The sequence below is a fragment of the Pezoporus occidentalis genome, unplaced genomic scaffold (genome assembly GCF_034315485.1).
Source record: "Pezoporus occidentalis ecotype Australia unplaced genomic scaffold, CSIRO_AGI_Poc_V1 ctg13, whole genome shotgun sequence".
In the NCBI taxonomy this organism is placed as follows: Eukaryota; Metazoa; Chordata; class Aves; order Psittaciformes; family Psittacidae; genus Pezoporus; species Pezoporus occidentalis.
Window position 1 is genome coordinate 15,980,345 of NW_026913103.1, and position 18,036 is coordinate 15,998,380.

The 18,036-nt window shown below is 36.5% G+C and overlaps 2 protein-coding genes across 7 annotated transcripts in view; one reads left to right on the forward strand and one right to left on the reverse strand.

The window, feature by feature from the left end:
- The window catches only part of LOC134158493 (uncharacterized), a 494,286-nt gene that overhangs the window by 251,040 nt on the left and 225,210 nt on the right, over positions 1-18,036 (reverse strand). The gene's annotated exons all lie outside the window — the stretch shown is intronic.
- The window catches only part of GRIK2 (glutamate ionotropic receptor kainate type subunit 2), a 405,127-nt gene that overhangs the window by 196,430 nt on the left and 190,661 nt on the right, over positions 1-18,036 (forward strand). For all 6 annotated transcript variants that reach the window (XM_062608486.1, XM_062608483.1, XM_062608485.1 and 3 more), the window contains one exon: positions 17,319-17,462. In XM_062608486.1, coding sequence (XP_062464470.1) covers positions 17,319-17,462 — 144 coding nt within the window. The remainder of the gene's footprint in view (positions 1-17,318; positions 17,463-18,036) is intronic.

Sequence of the window (18,036 nt, forward strand, 5' to 3'; positions counted from 1 at the left end):
ATTTTCTTTGTGTTTTTCTGCTAAGTTATAGCAGGCTTGTGCCTGTGACAGCGTACTCTCTATTGATTTAAGGACTCTTTTATTGATAACTATTTAGCAAACACAGTTTTCAATTTACTGTTTTGTCCAACTATGTTTAGGTGCCAGAGGCTCATTTACAGCAGTTGATGGTTAAAGATTTAAAGGTAAAGCTGCATGTCATCTAGGTATACTTCAGTAATATCCAGGGTTTTCACCAAGGACTTGACATACATAGCCTGAGGCTAAAAGTGTGTGTCCATGCATTTCTGTATGCATGAGTAACCACAGGGAAGGAAAAGGCAAAGAATCAGTGATCTCAAAATCCATTAAAATCAGGAAGACTTTCCCCCTGCCGACAGGATATTTAGGATGAAAAGAATTAAATGAGGTATTGTGGCAAATGCAATATCAATTGCTCTCAAAAAGCAGCTTCTTGAAGAATTAGATGAAGATTGATAACTGTTTTTTAACAGTTAGAGCCAAAGGCAACCATTCCCATCTTTAGTTTGTGTACTTGTGTACAGCATGAAAAATGGCTTTCTACCCAGCCCTCTATTGACCACTATAAAAAGCTGTTATCCACTATAAATAAATGCCATATATGTGAAATTTCTTCCCACTTCTTCATATCTGTGGAGTTGAAAATGGAGTTCCTTGTACTTTAGGTATAGTAGCTGCCATCCTTCTGGGGAAAAAGTTTTTTTTTGTTTGTTTGTTACAAGTCTCTGGTGGGATTTTTTTGTTTCTCTGAGTAAACAGCATCAAGAATTGCAAGCTGGGGTTAGAGATGAAGTGAAGATAAGGTTAATATTTTCATAACAATAATGAAATAGAATAAACTTGAGGATGGCACCAGAATTTCTCAAGTGATCACAGGAACTTAACTACAATATGGTTACAATAGCAAGTAAAGAGGCTAGTTGGGTGCAGCCCAATAAACCAAAACTATCAGTGACCAAAACTTGACTATTCTTATTTCACACTATTGTGTTTTCAGCTATGTGTTTCAGACTATCTCTAGTCTGTGCCTTTGGACCAAGCCAATTAGCAGATGGAGCACATAAAATGCAGCCCTATGACACATCTTTCAGTGAATTTTATCTTAAAAGTGCCTGCTCCATGATGTGAATCAGAACATTGGTGTCACACATCAGGAGAGGCACTTCAAAAGCTTGCTGCTGATCAAAAATAAAATCCGTCGCAGACCTTTCAGAGTAATGGAGCCATACAAAATTATAGTGAGAACAAATATTAATGAAAGGAAAATAAGTGAGCAAGTGTTGTTTGTTTTTTTTTTTTGTTTTAGTGACAGTCTAGACCAAAAATAGACATAGAAAATGTTATAGAAAGAGAAATAAATAATATAAGCTTAAATTTGTTTAAAATGTCAAAACAAGCCTGTTGAAAGGATTTGCCTTTTAATCACATTAATTTACCTTAAAGTTTATGGAAGCAGGCTCTTATACATCAAATTATATGTGGAAACTCACAAGAGGAAAAGAGTTCCACATCATCTAGAAAGTAAGCAGTTCTATGCCAAACATAAGAAGTGATAAGAATTGAGAAGTGCTTAGCGAGTGCTTCCAACCTATGATTTGGTAATCTTGTCTTGATAATGGCTCTGGCATTAAACTTAGCTCTTCCTGTGTCAGTGTTTTTGGTGAGCTAGAGCTCTGTGAGGTGAGATGCCGGAGTTGCATACATCCACTGTGTGGATAGACAGGTTCTTCTCAGATCTTTCAAGATAAAGGTCTCATGCAGAATAGTTCTCAGCAGAAATAATTCTCTTCCATCTCTTTGTTTCTAATGAATCTCCAAATACTTGTACATTTTTGGAACTTAAAGACTTCTTGTAATTTTTACAACTAGATAACTTTTTATTCCATTTTTAATTAAAAGTTATATAAAAATTTGTAAAAAAACCCCAAAAAACTGCAAAGAAATTTGAGATTAAAATATCTGCCTTTTGAGCTTTAAATTATTCAGGCTTTCCTTGTATTGTTAAAATGAGAGATGAAATAGATACTGATGTTAAAATGAAGAAACTACTGTCTTATAGACCTCATTTGTATGATGCCTGCTGCCTCGAACCTTTTATGATCATTCAGCAAAGGTTCCTCTAAGGAACCATGACATTTCCTTCACACTATAATATCTGGAAATATTTTCACCAAGTGCAGAAGTTAACATCGTGGGGTAGCAACTTCAGGAGAAACAGTTTTCCTGCTATGAATATGTATCCTTTTACTGTCCATGGAAGTTTGTCTATAAATAAAGGTTAAGTAAAAAAGATGGTAAATTATTAAGCTGATTTTTATGATTCTTTGCAGAACAATCAATTTCATTAAGACCAGAATGTTAGGCATCTAGGTTAAATATGATCCTTTGTGATTTTAATTTTGCAGCATTATGCTTTGAGTTTGTTCCATTTCTGTGGCATACAAAAATCGTATTTTTTTTTTACTGCAATTTTTCCATGCCTAATCAACAATCACCTCTATATAGTTTTAAAGGCAGGACTAGTGTATTGTTTTATATTAATGAAAAACTTCCAAATATAACCTTCTTTCAATTTCTTAGAGTTTTGTCACACTCTAGCCATGCAGCTGAATATTTTCTGAGCCAATGTATCTCTTGGGGTAAGTATTTTGAGAAAATTTCAGCTAAATCAGATTTAGCCAATTCTGGGTAGAGAAGTAGGGCTGAAATGTTATATTTCCAGCTATAATTTTTTTTTTTTTTTTTTGCAACACTTCCCCAGAAAAGTGCATGAATCCTCTGGAAAATACACTCTGTGGACATATAAATTAAAACTTGTATGTGCACAAGAGAGATAAAGCTAACGTCAAAACTGTTTGTTGTAATTATTAATTTTTTTTGGTAATATATATATGCACACACATTTTATATGTACAATGTAATATATATATGCACACACATATTACAAAAACATATAAAGCATATTTTATTAGTTAGGTATTTTCCCAAAGGAATGTGCATATTCTACTATGTATGACAGAAAAATTATTTCGCTTTAATTATCCAAAGTACCAGTTACACTTAATACATCATGAAAATAATTTCTTTAAAATATCACCAGAAATTATAAATGTATCATCATCAACTTTTACAAATATCTACCTCTTGATAATAATTTGATTTAATTTTCCATTTTTAAGCTATCTTTTGATAAAACCTCTCTTATCCTGCGAGTAAGCAGTCTTTGGAAGAAGAAGAGAAGAGGTAACAAAAACTAAGGGAGTGTTCCTATTGCCTTGTAAGAAAACTTGATATTGCTTTGATTTCTGCTATACTTAAATTCTGGATTTCCAGTACAGTCTGATTAATATGGTGCTTCTTTGGGCTAATTTAGACAAATGAGGGCATACTAGACTGGGGAGTGAGGATGGCTCTAAAGGATGGTGTATTTTGTACTGCTGAGATTGCTAAACTGAGAAACAATTTCAGGATCAGAACACATAAAAATGAGCTGAGTGATGGCGCGGGAGTTACGGACAACGCAGAGATGATCAATGTGATCAAGCAATTGCCAAATTTATTCACACACATCAATAGCTTTTATAGTTTATAGGACTAGCTGATATAACCAATATAGATTCTGATTGGCTCAAAAGTGCTGTCCACACATTTTCAAAGTAGATAATAGGTTAGCTGAAAGCTTGTTCATTTGTTACTTTTTGTACACATCTTACAGTTTTCCCATCCTGTTTCTACATCTTGTTAACCTTGAGCAAACGCCAAGTTCCTTGTTCTACTGCACATAGCTGTCCTTTAGTAACCTAAGGTTAGGGCTTGCAGCCTGGGTAACTTGAGTTCAGGCCTTACAACTTAACTCAGAGTTTGGCTAAGACCAAACAGCTGGGGTGCCTCACATGTCCATTGTTCAACTGTATTCTTCATAGCCACCATCTCCTAAGGCTAAGACATCTGGGTTGTTCACGAAATGTCCACGGTTCCTTAGCCAGTCCACAGAGTGATAGCAGCAAACTGAAAACTTGCACTCACTCTTTAACCTATTAATGCTAATTTTGACCATTTTTTCTTTGAAGATGTGAGGAGGAATAGAATTCTGTGAAATTTTATTGCAGGTAAATACTTGCATTTTTATGATCTTTATAAAAAAAGGGATTATGCGCATGATCATCTTGTCTTCTTGACACCAAGAGCTAAGCCAACTCTTAGTGCTTTGAGAAACTGTTAAAGAAAGTCCAAAGACCAGGAATAATTCCTTCTAGTTTATCTTTCCGAGGCCATTTGGCTAATAGACCTGTTTGTGAGTATGAACAAGAAAAACAGAAATCCTTGAGTTAATGAGGTTAAAGCAGAATGTACTTGTGGATTTCTTCTGTTTCCTTCATCTTTTCCCTTTTTTCTTCCCTACATAATCTACAATTTCAGATATGTAGAACCTTCTGAAATACAAAAGATTATCATCTCTAAAAATAAGATGAATGGTATGAAAATTATGTTTTTAAATCTTGCTAAAGCATAGTTAAGAGGTATTTGTACACTTCAGGAAAAATAAATCCCCATCAGATTAGTCAGAGATATGCAAAAATATTGTTGAAACTTCTGCCTTGGCTTGGACACATTTTATTTTTAAATGTAGATTTAAATGTAGTTCAGAAAATTGACTGTTATCCTGACGGATGGAGTCCTGATGGAGCATTGAAAAAGCTGGAAGTATATTCAGTTTTCAATTCCTATTTTCGGTTTTGTAATTGTGATAATTATATACTATCAGTTGGCTTCATGATATAAATATCCTTTTGACATTGAACTATGTTTAGAGAGAGTTCCAATATTTCCAGAAAGGATCACTGGGTGAATTTGGATTTTGCATATTGCTATAAATGTTATTGGATTAGATTCATATATGCATCCAAAAAAAAAAAAAAAATGATCGCTATGAAGATTATAATTGATTCTTATATTCACCAAAAAAAAAACCCTTTTATATATATATATATAACATGATAGCAATATTAATTTGAGTTCTTCTTGTTAGAAAGCCTGTATTTCAAACTGGACTTCAAGCAAGCAGACTTTGGCTTCTTCAGAAACCTGCTTTGTAATTTTCCATGGGATAAAGCCCTAGAGGGCAGGGGGTCCCAAGACTCTTGGTTGGTATTCAAGGATCACCTGCTACAAGCTCAGGAGTGCTGTGTCCCAACTAGAAGGAGTTGGGACAGGGGAGGGCCAGGAGACCTCCTTGGATGGACAATGAGCTGCTGAGGAAACTTAGAGGGAAAAAAGAGGCTTATAAAAGGTGGAAGCAAGGATAGGTGGCATGGGAAGAATACAGGATGCTGTCTAGGAAGCTAAGGACCAGGTTAGGAAAGCTAAGGCCCTCTTAAAATTAAACATGGCTAGAGATGCTAAGGATAAAAGGAAGGGATTCTTTAGTTACATTGCAAATGAAAGAGAGACTAGGGACAACATGGGCCCTCTCCAGAAGCTAGCAGGAGAACCGGCTACCCTGGATTTGGAGAAGGCTGAGGTTCCTAATGACTTCTTTGTCACAGTCTTCACTGTCAAAGACACTGAAGTCTTGGAAGGCAGGCATGGGGACTGTGAGAATGAAGATCTTAGTCCCACTGTAGGAGTGGACTTGGTTCGAGACCATCTCAAGAACCTGAACATGCACAGGCTCACGAGACCTGATGGAATCCATCCGCGGGCCCTGAAGGAGCTGGCAAATGAAGTTGCTAAGCCGCTGTCCATCATATTTGAAAAAACATGGCAGTCAGGTGAAGTTCCGGACAACTGGGAAAAGGGAAATATAACCCCCATTTTCAAGAAGGGGAAAATGGATGACCCGGGGAAATACAGACCACTCAGTCTCACCTCTGTGCCTGAAAAAGTCTTGGAGCAGGTTCTCCTGAAAGGCATGCTAAGGCACATGAAAAACAACAAGGTGCTTGGTGACAGCCAGCATGGCTTCACTAAGGGGAAATCCTGCCTGACCAATTTGGTGGCCTACTATGATGGGGCTACAGAACTGATGGACAGGGGTGGAGCAGTTGACGTCATCAACCTGGACTTGTGCAAAGCGTTCGACACTGTCCCACACAACATCCTTGTCTCTAAATTGGAGAGACATCAGTTTGATAGATGGACCACTCAGTGGATAAAGAACTGGCTGGATGGCTGCACGCAAAGAGTTGTGGTAAATGGCTCAATGTCTAGTTGGAGACCAGTAACAAGTGGTGTCCCTCAGGGATCAGTGTTGGGACCGGTCTTGTTCAGCGTCTTTGTCGGTGACATGGACAGTGGGATTGAGTGCCCCCTCAGCAAGTTTGCCGATGACAAAAAGCTGTGTGGTTTGGTTGATATGCTGGAGGGAAGGAATGCCATCCAGAGGCACCTCGACACGCTTGTGAGGTGGGCTGATGCCAACCTCATGAAGTTTAACCATGCCAAGTGCAAGGTCCTACACCTGGGTCAGAGCAATCCCAGGCACAGCTACAGGTTGGGTGGAGAAGAGATTCAGAGCAGCCCTGCAGAGGAGTTGGAGGTGTTGGTTGATGAGAAACTGAACATGAGCCTGCTTCAGTGTGCGCTCGCAGCCCAGAAAGCCAACCGTATCCTGGGCTGCATCAAAAGTAGTGTGACCAGCAGGTTGAAGGATGTGATCCTGCCCCTCTACTCTGCTCTTTTGGGACTTCACTTGGAGTATCGTGTACAGTTCTGGTGTCCTCAACATAAAAAGGACATGGAACTCATTGGAACAAGTCCAGAGAAGGGCCATGAGGATGATCAGAGGACTGGAGTACCTCCCATATGAAGACAGGCTGAGGAAGTTGGGGCTGTTCAGCCTGGAGAAGAGAAGTTCATGAGGAGACCTCATAGCAGCCTTCCAATATCTGGAGGGGGCCTACAAGGATGCTGGGGAGGGAGTCTTCATTAGTGACTGTAGTGATAGGACAAGGGGTAATGGGTTAAAACTTAAACAGGGGATGTTTAGATTGGATATAAGGAAGAAGTTCTTTACTGTGAGGGTAGTGAGGCACTGGAATGGGTTGCCCAGGGAAATTGTGAATGCTCCATCCCTGATGGTGTTCAAGGCCAGTTTGGACAGAGCCTTGGATAGAATCATAGCATCACACAATAGTTAGGGTTGGAAAGGACCTTAAGATCATCCAGTTCCAACCTCCTTGCTGTGGGCAGGGACACCTCACACTAAACCATGTCAACAGTGTCATCCATGTCAGCCTTGGGTGAGATGGTTTAGTGTGAGGTGTCCCTGCCCATGGCAGGGGGGGTGGAACTAGATGATCTTAAAGTCCTTTCCAACCCTAACGATTCTATGATTCTATGATTTCTTCTTTTTTTGAATTACTATGATGACTACTAAGTTTTGAACATTTCATAAACATAAAAACCACACATATAATTTTTATTTCTCATTACTTTGTCTATCTACTGAGGTTTTTTATACTTTGAGCTTCTCTGTGTTTTGCTACTAAGGACTTCAAAGTCCTTAAAACTTTAATTAATCTTTTGGTGTCAAGGTACCTCTCAGCATTAGACATTGAGGTTCCCATTATAAATTATTAAACTTTCTGAAACATCACAATTTGAAGCTGCACTTAAATTAGGTAAATTTTTGTGGGCTAATATATTAGAATAATAGACAGTCTAAGATGACTGATTCTATGAGGGCATTTTTAGAAGGTAACATGGAAATGTAGTGATACAAATTATAAAACACCTTTTCAATAACTGAATAGATTGACTTAGCATCAGCAGATTTTAATAAAAACAGTGTGCCTAATGCAAAATATCTGAAAATATTTAATTATGGGTCTACTCTGGTGGTGAAAATGGAGTAAACAATTTTTGAGAATCTGATTATTAGAACTAACATCATAACATGATAAAAAGTTTATTCTGAAAGCAAACCTTAATTAATGGAGAGCATCTTGAAACCAAAAGCAATTATGCAGTGAAAAGCAGTTGGTGGAAGCACGACTGCAAAGTAAAATAACTGTAATGTTACAAGTTCACTTTACTTTTCTGTAATCTATCTGGGCTACAATCTGCATATAACTGGCATGTTTTAAGCCCAGCTGGTAGCTCAGAACCATTCAGCCTCTCGCTCACTCCTTCTCCCCCACCCGTTCCAGGCAGGATGGGGAGAAGAATCAAAAGAATGTAAACCCCACAGGTTGAGATAAGAACAGTCCAAGAACTAAAGAATAATATAAACTGCTATTACTACTACTACTACTACTACTAATGATAAGGGAATTAACAAGGGGAGAAGATATAAAATGAAAAAGGGAAAGAAAAAAAAAAACCGCATGGTAAACACAAGTGGTGCCTAATACAGTTGTGCATCACCCATTGACAGATACCCAGCCTGACCTGAGCAGCAATTGGTTCCTTCTGGGTAAGTCCCCCCAATTTATATACTGGACATGATACGCTGCAGTATGGAATACCACTTTAGCTAGTTTGGGTCATGTGTCCTGTCTCTCCTTCCTCCTGGATTCTTGTGCCCTTCCTCACTGGCAGAGCCTGAGACTGATACGTCCTTGACCAGTGTAAGTGGTACTTAGCAACAACTAAAACTTTGGTGTGTGATCAGCATTATTCCCGGACTAAAGCCAAAACACAGCACTGCACCAGCTAATAGAAAGGAGAAAAATAACTGTTACAGCCCAAACCAGGATAATAACATACAAGTTAATTGAAGATTATACAAAGGTGAAGAATCTAAAAATGGATATGCTTCCAAAACTAAAATTCCCTCCCCCCCAAAAAAAAAACCAAACCAAACAAATAAACCATCAAAACTAAAAGAAAGAAAAAAATCCCAACCAACCAACCAAGCAAAAAACCAAACCCAACCCCCCAAAAAAAACCCAAAGTATATGAAATTTACTTTCTAAATCTACACAAAAGATTGATATCTTAAATCACAGGCCAGACTTTTTTATTACCTGTTCCTTTGGGTATTACAGATTTTATGGAGGTGTCAATCCAAAAGAAAAAAAAAAAACAAAACACCAAAAAGTTATTTCAAACAGATCCATAGGACATAATAAAGGAATTATAGAAGAATGACATAACACAGAATAATATTTGTTGGAACAACATATACTCTTTTATAGACTAGTTATATTTGTACACTGCTTAACAATTTGCTTTCTCCTGCAAACCTGAACTTTGCAAGGCTGCACAGGTAATCACAGTTTGTTTTTTTTTTTGTTTTTTTTTTTTGCATTATCAAGTGTATTTTCTTGCTGCATATGGGTGCAAAGATTTTCAGTGTGTATGCTGAGTAGGATCTTTCTGTAATTACTTATGAAATGCTCATGAATAGGGACATTCCATGTAGTGTGATAAGTCTTGAATACTGAGCTAACAAAATATTAACAGTCAGCTCTTTATTATGGATGTGCTTGAAGGAGTTGCAATCATAGAATCATAGAATGGTTAGGGTTGGAAAGGACCTTTAGATCGTCTAGTTCCAACCCACCTGCCATGGGCAGGGACACCTCATGCTAAATCATATCACCCAAGGCCTTGTCCAACCTGGTCTGGAGCTCTGCCAGGGATGGAGCATTCACAACCTCCCTGGGCAACCTATTCCAGTGCCTCACCACCCTAACAGGAAAGAATTTCCTCCTTACATCCAATCTAAACTTCCCCTGTTTAAGTTTTAACCTGTTACCCCTTGTCCTTTCACTACAGTCTCTAATGAAAAGTCCCTCCCTAGCATCCCTATAGGCCCCCTTTTTGAGCAGGAGAGCAGATGAAAGGAAATAGACGACCAAAACCCAAATAACGACCCATTGCTCCTGGTAATCAGTTATTTTGCTGTCTGTCCTTAAGGTGTATGAAAGCTCATGATGGAGTTTTTTATTGCAAAAAAATATTATAGCACATACCATAATTTCTAAAGTTCAGAAGAAAGATTGAGAAAGTACTTCGGAATAACTTTCAACAGGAAATTTTACATTTGTTTTCAAGGATATATAGAAACCTAAAATATAACGCCTTGTTCCTAATTGTATATTATAAGCGCAATCGTGCAAGTGCTTATGCAGTGCAGATGGTATTTGCTATTGTACGCAATACACTGAAAGTAATTTTCTTCTTGGATTAGTAAAGTTTATGACATGATGGGACATTTACAGAGCCTTATGGAATCACACTTTATGCAGTCTTATTATCCAGAAAACAGAAAATGGGAGAAAATAAATGTCTAAAAAAATCTTTATAGAACATTTTTTTTTTCCCCTGTATTTTTTCCATACGGTTAACAGTGTTTATTCCAGATAAACCTAAATGACAACACTGGATGAATGATTTATACTGGGAAATATTTCCTCTTCCTGTGATTGGAAAGACGTAAACCACCCTGAACACTTGTACAGTGTGGTGACAGATAACCTGCCCAATAAATAATTGATTCAAAAATAAGTGAGAATGAGAAGTTGATCAGAAAGTTCAGATCAAGCACAGCTAAACCTTACATCAGAATAGCAAACCTTAGGTAGAGAGACTGTCATTGAAACCGGACTGTCATCCAATCAAATTTAAAAATTGAAGTAAAAGATGAATTCCTAACTTTTCTCAGACTCTTTCTAGTTATTCCACAAGAATATCAGCCTGCTGACGCTCGTATATTGTTCCCAGTTGGAATAGGTATTTTGGGGTGAAAAGCAAATCTCTACTGTTTGCGTAATTGTACCTAAGGGTGGAGTTGGGAATGTGTCAAGAGGTAAGAAAACACTAGCTTTAATAAGCATACAATGCAATTTAACAGTTCATAAACCAGTAAAATTTAATCCCAGGCTGAAAGATTTATTAAATCTCACTCAGCAGAATGTATTGTGGGATGTGTTAGCAAGTGAGAATTAAGTGAAATGATTTCAAGGACAATAGATTTTATTACCAGAGGAGGGAAGGAACTAGTTTTGCAAGCCATTTCACCTTAATTTCACTGAGTAGGAGAGCTTTCTGTGAGTCGGAGTGGTATGTTGGGTCTGTAGAATTTGTGTGCTTGCTACTACTTTTGTCAGGCATGATCTAACTGAACTATCTTCTGTTGATGGTCTTGTGCAGTAGTTCTTCTAATGATTGTTAAAGATTTTTAAAACTAATACAACTTAAGCCTCTATCTGTCTGTAGGATAAAATGATTCGTATTAATTTTTGTCAGTTTGTGACTTTTGTATCCATGCTTGTTTTTCTGTGCTGTTAAGCTTTCCTTTCTTCTCTGGTTTCTGTTCCCCTCAACAGTTGTCCTGTCTTTGTTTTCTTAGGCTACAGAAACTATGCTCTTTCAATCTCTTTTCTAATACTTCTGCCAGTTAAAGAATTCCTAATTCTGGTTTATTCTTCCAGACAGTTGATGCATCCCTGTGAAACAGCATGCTGACTTGTATCACCAGCTTAAGATATATTAGTGTTAACATATCATTCAACTACCTGTAGTTTGGAGGTAGCTGATCAAAGATACATGGTGAATCAAGCTTCAAGTAGGGTAATGTTATCACTGCTGGCACCACACTGTATGAGAACTTGAGGAAAAGAGTACTTATGTTACCACTTATTCAGTTTTGTGGGTTAAGATCACATTATCCTAACATAATTGAAAACCTGTCCCTTAAATTTTTCTGACCAGGCAATAGTAGTATCTATAATAAGGAAACGACGTATTTTAAAAAGTCAATCTTAGCTATGTACATTATCATAATTTCTGTACTTCATATCCAGTAACTTTTAAACACAACCTTATCATTTTCTGTGAAAAAGGACAGCTTTTAAGGAAAGTAATAGACATTGCTAGTAATGAGAGCTCTTCTGTACTGTAGGTGGTCACCCTGTTCTAACTTCTGAATGTTGTCAGACTTTTCTCGCATATTTGTTCTTATCTATTTTTCCCTGAGTTTTTTGAAAGAAGGGGAGTCAGCTTCTGTGATAAAATCAATCTCCCAAGGAAAATAATAATAACTAAAAAAACAGAGACCTATTTCAGTTCACTGACCTCACAATGGAAATAATCTAGAAGATAAGACTAATATGGGGGAAAATGAAAGGCAGGTGATAGGGAATTTGGTAGAATATAAAGAGTAAGTGTTTTGCTCTTTATTAAATGTACCATTTACCCAAGGTTTTTGAACTAATGATTATGCATTCTGTGTTAAATTATCAGTAAGGATAACACACAAAAAAAGTAATCATTAAAGGAGAAGCACTGCTTAGCCTAGGCTGAGATTTATTCTGAAACATTTTTGAGGGCTTTGAAATAGGTAAGTATGCCATTGTAAATCCTTTTGTGTAGCATATCCTAAATAATGTTATTTCTTCATAAAAAGTTTATGCTGGGGGTGAAGGAGTCTTGATTAGTCTGTCCTCTTCATTGTACCTCTAGTATGCATTAGTTGTTCAGGCTGTCAGATCAAAGAAATAGAGCTAGTCTTCTTAGGCTCCTAATTGTTCTGTGCCAACTGTGTCTTTCATAGAGCTGACTAGAAATAGTGTGGATATAATGGGCATGGAAAAAAACTCCACAAAATAAAGCAAAAAAACAAAACAAAAAAAAAGAAACCCCCAAGCCACAAGAACCTGAATTTGCATCCAATATTCTATCCAAGGCATGAAAATCTGGATATATTTAATTTATGATGTAACCTGATTCTAATGACAGTAGTGACTGGTAAATGCAGATTCAGATCTCCACCTTGTGATAGGACGGGGCCTGTCAACTGTGATATAGAATATTACACCATTGCATTTTTTCTCTCATTGGCTTTGGTTTTGATGAAGAAAGGTAGTTTGACAACATCTTTTCTGTTGTGGAAAATTTAGTCTTCTTAGACTATCTATCTAGAGAGTTTCAAGTTGCATTTTAGAAGAGTTGTATCTAAATTTAATTCTGAGACAAGTTTAGAAATTTTACTCCTCTTTTGACACACATAAAATATTTCATTTTTATTTCCTCTTCCTTTTTCTTCTTTCGGAGGTAAAGGGGCATTAGTTTGTTTTTACTGGACATGAGTTGAATAAAGTCAAGTTCAAACACAAAATACAGATTGCTGTAAACAAGTATGTATCATGCTTGCCATGATGTCATCTTTAATGATATCTTACACTTAAAAGAATTTTGCAAAGGGTTAAGAAGTCTAATTTTCTTAAATTGTTAAAATTTAAGGTTTTTTTAAATAAATAAATAAGACTTTCTTAAAATGTTAGTTTCTTAACTAAATGTTTTGTGATTTTTTTCTGTTTTTTTTTTTTTTTCTTTTCCTAAAATCTTTGGCCCTCTTCTCTGGCTCCTTTTCTGTGGAAAAAGAGTTCGCCACAACTGCTGAAAACCTTTGGCAAACACGGCAATTATGAGGTCTTGTGCATCACAGATTTCTAAATAGAAGAACCTTTTGATCTAAGAAAATGAATTATTTTCATTGTGAATAATTCATCCTTGTCTAGGATCAAATCGCACCAATGAACTCTTATGTACAGTTAGTCTGAAGATGATTATGAAGACCATGATTCCTCTGTTCTTTAAGTTTTGTTTGGATTTTTTCTGTATGTCAGTGTGAGTCCTTTCTCTCACTTTTTTTTTGGAAGGTCTTAAAATACAAACCTAGATCTCAGTCTGCAGCTGTAGTGCATAAACACACCATTGGTTTCAGGATTTTTCAGATGATTCTTGCCCAACCTATGAGCCATACTGAAGGTTATTAAAAATCACACCTTTTGTATAGCAGAAGAACTTAGTAGAGAAGCAGTTTGTTAGTTCCATTACATGGGGTAGATTTCTTCTTGGCTGAAACACAGGCTATAGTGGTTTTCTTCTGCATCAGCTTCACCCATACAGGTTAGAAACCAATAAAAACCTTTCCAACTTCCTTCCCTGGCTCCAAGTCCTCAAACTCAAACCCTACAATACTGTTTAACCAGGGCAAGCAAGCATGTGATGAAAATCACAGCATATATCTACTAGAGTTTACGTGCCTTTGACATCTTTGGGTGAGGCTGGAGACAAAGAAAGCCACCTTTTATTCTGAGGGGGCCCAGAGAGAAATAATAGCCTCTTTCTCTAATAATAGAGTTAGCTTTTATTTTTTCTACCTTCTTTATATTGAGCCTAGCTCCACCAGAGCCCTTTCACAGTAAAGCTAGAGTACTTCCATGTAATTTTTTACACAGTATTTAGCAAGTAGTTTGGCAGGACTCAAAAGTGATTATACAGAAAAAAAACATAAAAAGTAGAAGCAAACACAACACCCACTGTAAGAGAGGAGGTAAACAAATGACAGAACAATATCAAGACAAAATGTGTAATACCCAACTGACTTTGGGAGAAAAATCACAGACTGGTAGTTTGTTTCTACCAGAGATATATTATGACTGAAATAATGTATTTGATTAAGCTGTTACTTCTAAGTGTTACAAACTTCTTAGTTATTTGATTGACTCAACTGAAAAATACTTGTGGTTACAGATGTCATGTGACATCTTAATCACTTAATGTCAATATATTTCAATTTGATGAAAAGTTTTTGTAGCTTCTGTAGTTGTAATTTTTTTTCTTTTGTAGTAGTAGAAAAAAAAATGTCAGTATCATGATCAGTATTTTAGATTACTTTATCTATATCCAAGAAATTCATCATGAATAATAAATAGCACTGTCCATCTAAAAAGTTCCCCAACCTTCAATTCAGAAACTGTATAAAGATACTTTTGTGAAATACTGTGTAATTCTTAAGAGGTTCATATGAGTTGACTAAAAGAATACTAATGTAACTTTTCAATACCATATTTTTCTTGTTTTATGTGCACTTCAGCAAATTGAAACACTGCAGCAGGTTTCCATCTGAAATTCAAGAACCACTGCTACTCTTGAAATTTCTACATCTTCTTCCTTCCAGAGCGTAAATTATGGTTTAGATGAAAGAAAATCCTAAAAAATGAATTTAGGGATGTTTCCTCCTGGTTCTCAAACAGGCTCTTGCTGAAACCTGCAGTACATCCTGTACTACAAAGTCTAGTTTCAACAGTGTGATTTAAAAGAAAACTGTATGGACAAAGGGCAGTGAGACATAAAGCTAATGAATGAATGAGCTAGCTAATGAGCTAGGCCAATAGCTATCAATTCCTGTCTTTCAGTGGAAAGGTAAAGTGACAAACCAAGAGGCGAGACCAACCTGCAATTCAATTATATACTTTATATATTTTCTTGAGTTCTGTGCTGTTTATTTCTCTTGCAGTAAAGTTAATGATTTCACCCTAAACCAGTTTTTTTGAGTATGAGTATATGGTTCTATCTTTATTCAGTATAAGCATTTAAGCCTACATTTAACTTTAATCGTCCTAAAAAAGGTGGATTGTGGAATCTCATCTTATGTAAATAAATATTTTATCTCGTACTATCTAAAAATCAAGCTTCCAGCCAGTGATTAGTTTATGTTGTGTGCATTGAAAAGAAGTACATTCTGATGTAGATTTATTTCCAGCAAAGCAATATTTGTCAGTCAAATATGAAGAATACTGTCAGAATTTGAATTATGTCTAAAACTGAAATCTGTTTTTTAATGCTTGCACTGGAGTTGACTGTCTTGACATCCTACAGATTTCCAGCTCACTGGTTTACAGAGTCTGGTAGAAATGTATTTTGCTATGAATCTGGCATAATGTCCATTTGATTCTTCCTGATGAGTGTTATCAGTTCCATGTTCAAATTTATATCCAATTAATCAACTCCTGGTTGCTTCTTCATGGGCTGCTTTTGCAAAAGCTTCACAGAAATTTCAGGGTTTTTTTCCACTGGTGCAAGGACTACAGATTTAGAAGTAACACTGATTGAGCCAGAGTAATGTGTACTGCTTTTGTGTAGTTTATTTTAAAAGCGTTGTCTAGATTCCAACTATTGTCAAGTACTGCTTCTAGAATATTAAGCTTTGTATGATGCTTACTCAGCATGTCATTCCAACTATTTGGTGTTTTGCTGCCTCTTCGTCAAGTATCAGCTTGCCTTAAAAGCACTTTAATGCCTTGAAGATAATGAACAATTTGGCAGCAAAAATATTTTCTGACTGATTTGGAGATTCTGCATAATCTACTTAGCATATGAGATCATTGAAAGCTATTATACTGGCTATTTTAAAATTAGGATTTATTTCTGTTTGAATTTTTAAATCTCTCCTTGGAAGAGCCATTTAAATGTAAACGTATATTTTCCTCTTTAGCAGTAGCTTATGGGCTATGGTGGAACGTTTTTGCATTTTTATGTTTAGTTTTATTGTAAAGAGCCTTGGGATACATTTGCGTGAAAGGCACTATATAAGCTCATTTTGCACTGTATTGTATTGTGACAAGAGCAATAATCTCCAGGTTTTCTATCCATTAAAGAACTAATTTCACAGCTCACTAATTATGTGAATGAGAAGGGGAAATAGGTCCTTTTCCTCTAAGGTATGCTGAGCAGATGGCATAGCAGTCATCTCTACCAATTGAATCTAAAGTCCTTTCTTGCATTTGGTTCCAAGGCTTGCCTCTGTTTATCAGATAGAACAGGAGAGAGATGTCAGTTTCTTGTACAACATGCCAGGCTGTACTGAGTGGCTGCCTCTGTCCTTTGCTAATGCAACATTGGTTAACACATACCACGCATAAAGAGCCTATTTATTTGGATGGGACATGAAAACTATTAAAATGCATGTGTATTTTAATGTAATTCTAAATTGCCTCTTATTTATAGAAGATGCTGGATAGATCTGTCACAGGGATTTAAACTGATACCCATAAAAAAAGTTGTTAATGAATCAGTTGAGTACCTGTGGGACTCTAGGTGGTAATTTCAAAACAGAAAATCAGTATTTCCTTAGTCTGCGCACTTTCATTCATAGCTACCTTAATAATCTGCTCTTCATTTTTTTTTTCTTTTGCCTCACTCATGAAAATGACTGGTTTGAATCAAAAATGTATATAATGATATATATAGCCTCATAATGCACTTTTTTTTTTAAAGTAATGTGAGATTAGAAATACCAGTGTTCTCCTGTGATCCTGAAATATTGGTATTTGGGCCCTTATTTCAGCACTAAAAAGAGAAAAGCTGAGTCTGAAGGTTCCAACGCATTTTATTTAGGACTTGGCAATAAAGTTGCATTTTACAGTGTTACACAAGCAATCAGATCATTTGCTCTCTTTAACAAAGTGAGCAGGGCTAAGTTCTTGTTTCCTTCTCTCACTACTGGGCTGTCACATATTTTTTTTTGTGTGTTCATGGTTCCAATTTCATTCTAATTTCAGACGGATGCAGCGCTAATGTATGATGCAGTTCATGTGGTGTCAGTGGCTGTCCAGCAGTTCCCACAAATGACTGTCAGTTCACTACAGTGCAATCGCCACAAACCATGGCGCTTTGGGACCCGCTTTATGAGTCTCATTAAGGAGGTAAGTCACTAATAGTGTTCTGCTTCATTGCTTTCCTTTCTCCCTACTCCTACTTTCTTTTGTGTCTATTCTACTTGAATTCTGCCGTTTTTCTTTTTCTTTTTTTTTTTTTTTTCAGTAAATGGGAATCTCTCAGCTTGTTGTGTGTAAGGAGTTTATCAGCCAAGACAACATTTTTATTTGAAAGTGGGTTTTCCTGATGTATAAGTTGGAACAGAGAAACATAAAAAGATGAAAGAACTGCATTCTAAATAAAAGTTTTGTTTGTAAATCATTGGGACGTATAGTGTGTGTGTCAAACGTGGCAAAAAAAAATCCAAAGCCCTGAACCCCCAAGCTATAGACCATAGACTGATTGCGAAAAATTCAGCAACTCATTACTGGCATATGTTCAAAGAAGTCAAGAATGAAAATTATTCCCCGATTTAACTTTCTTTCTCTCTCTCACTGCCCCCCCCCCCCGCCCTTCCCTCCCATGGTGAATTAATGTATGTGGCCTTGGTCTCCTATTATGCTATTTAGATACAGACAGTCATTTAAAATAAAGTCAAGAGAATTAAGGTGCTAAAGATGA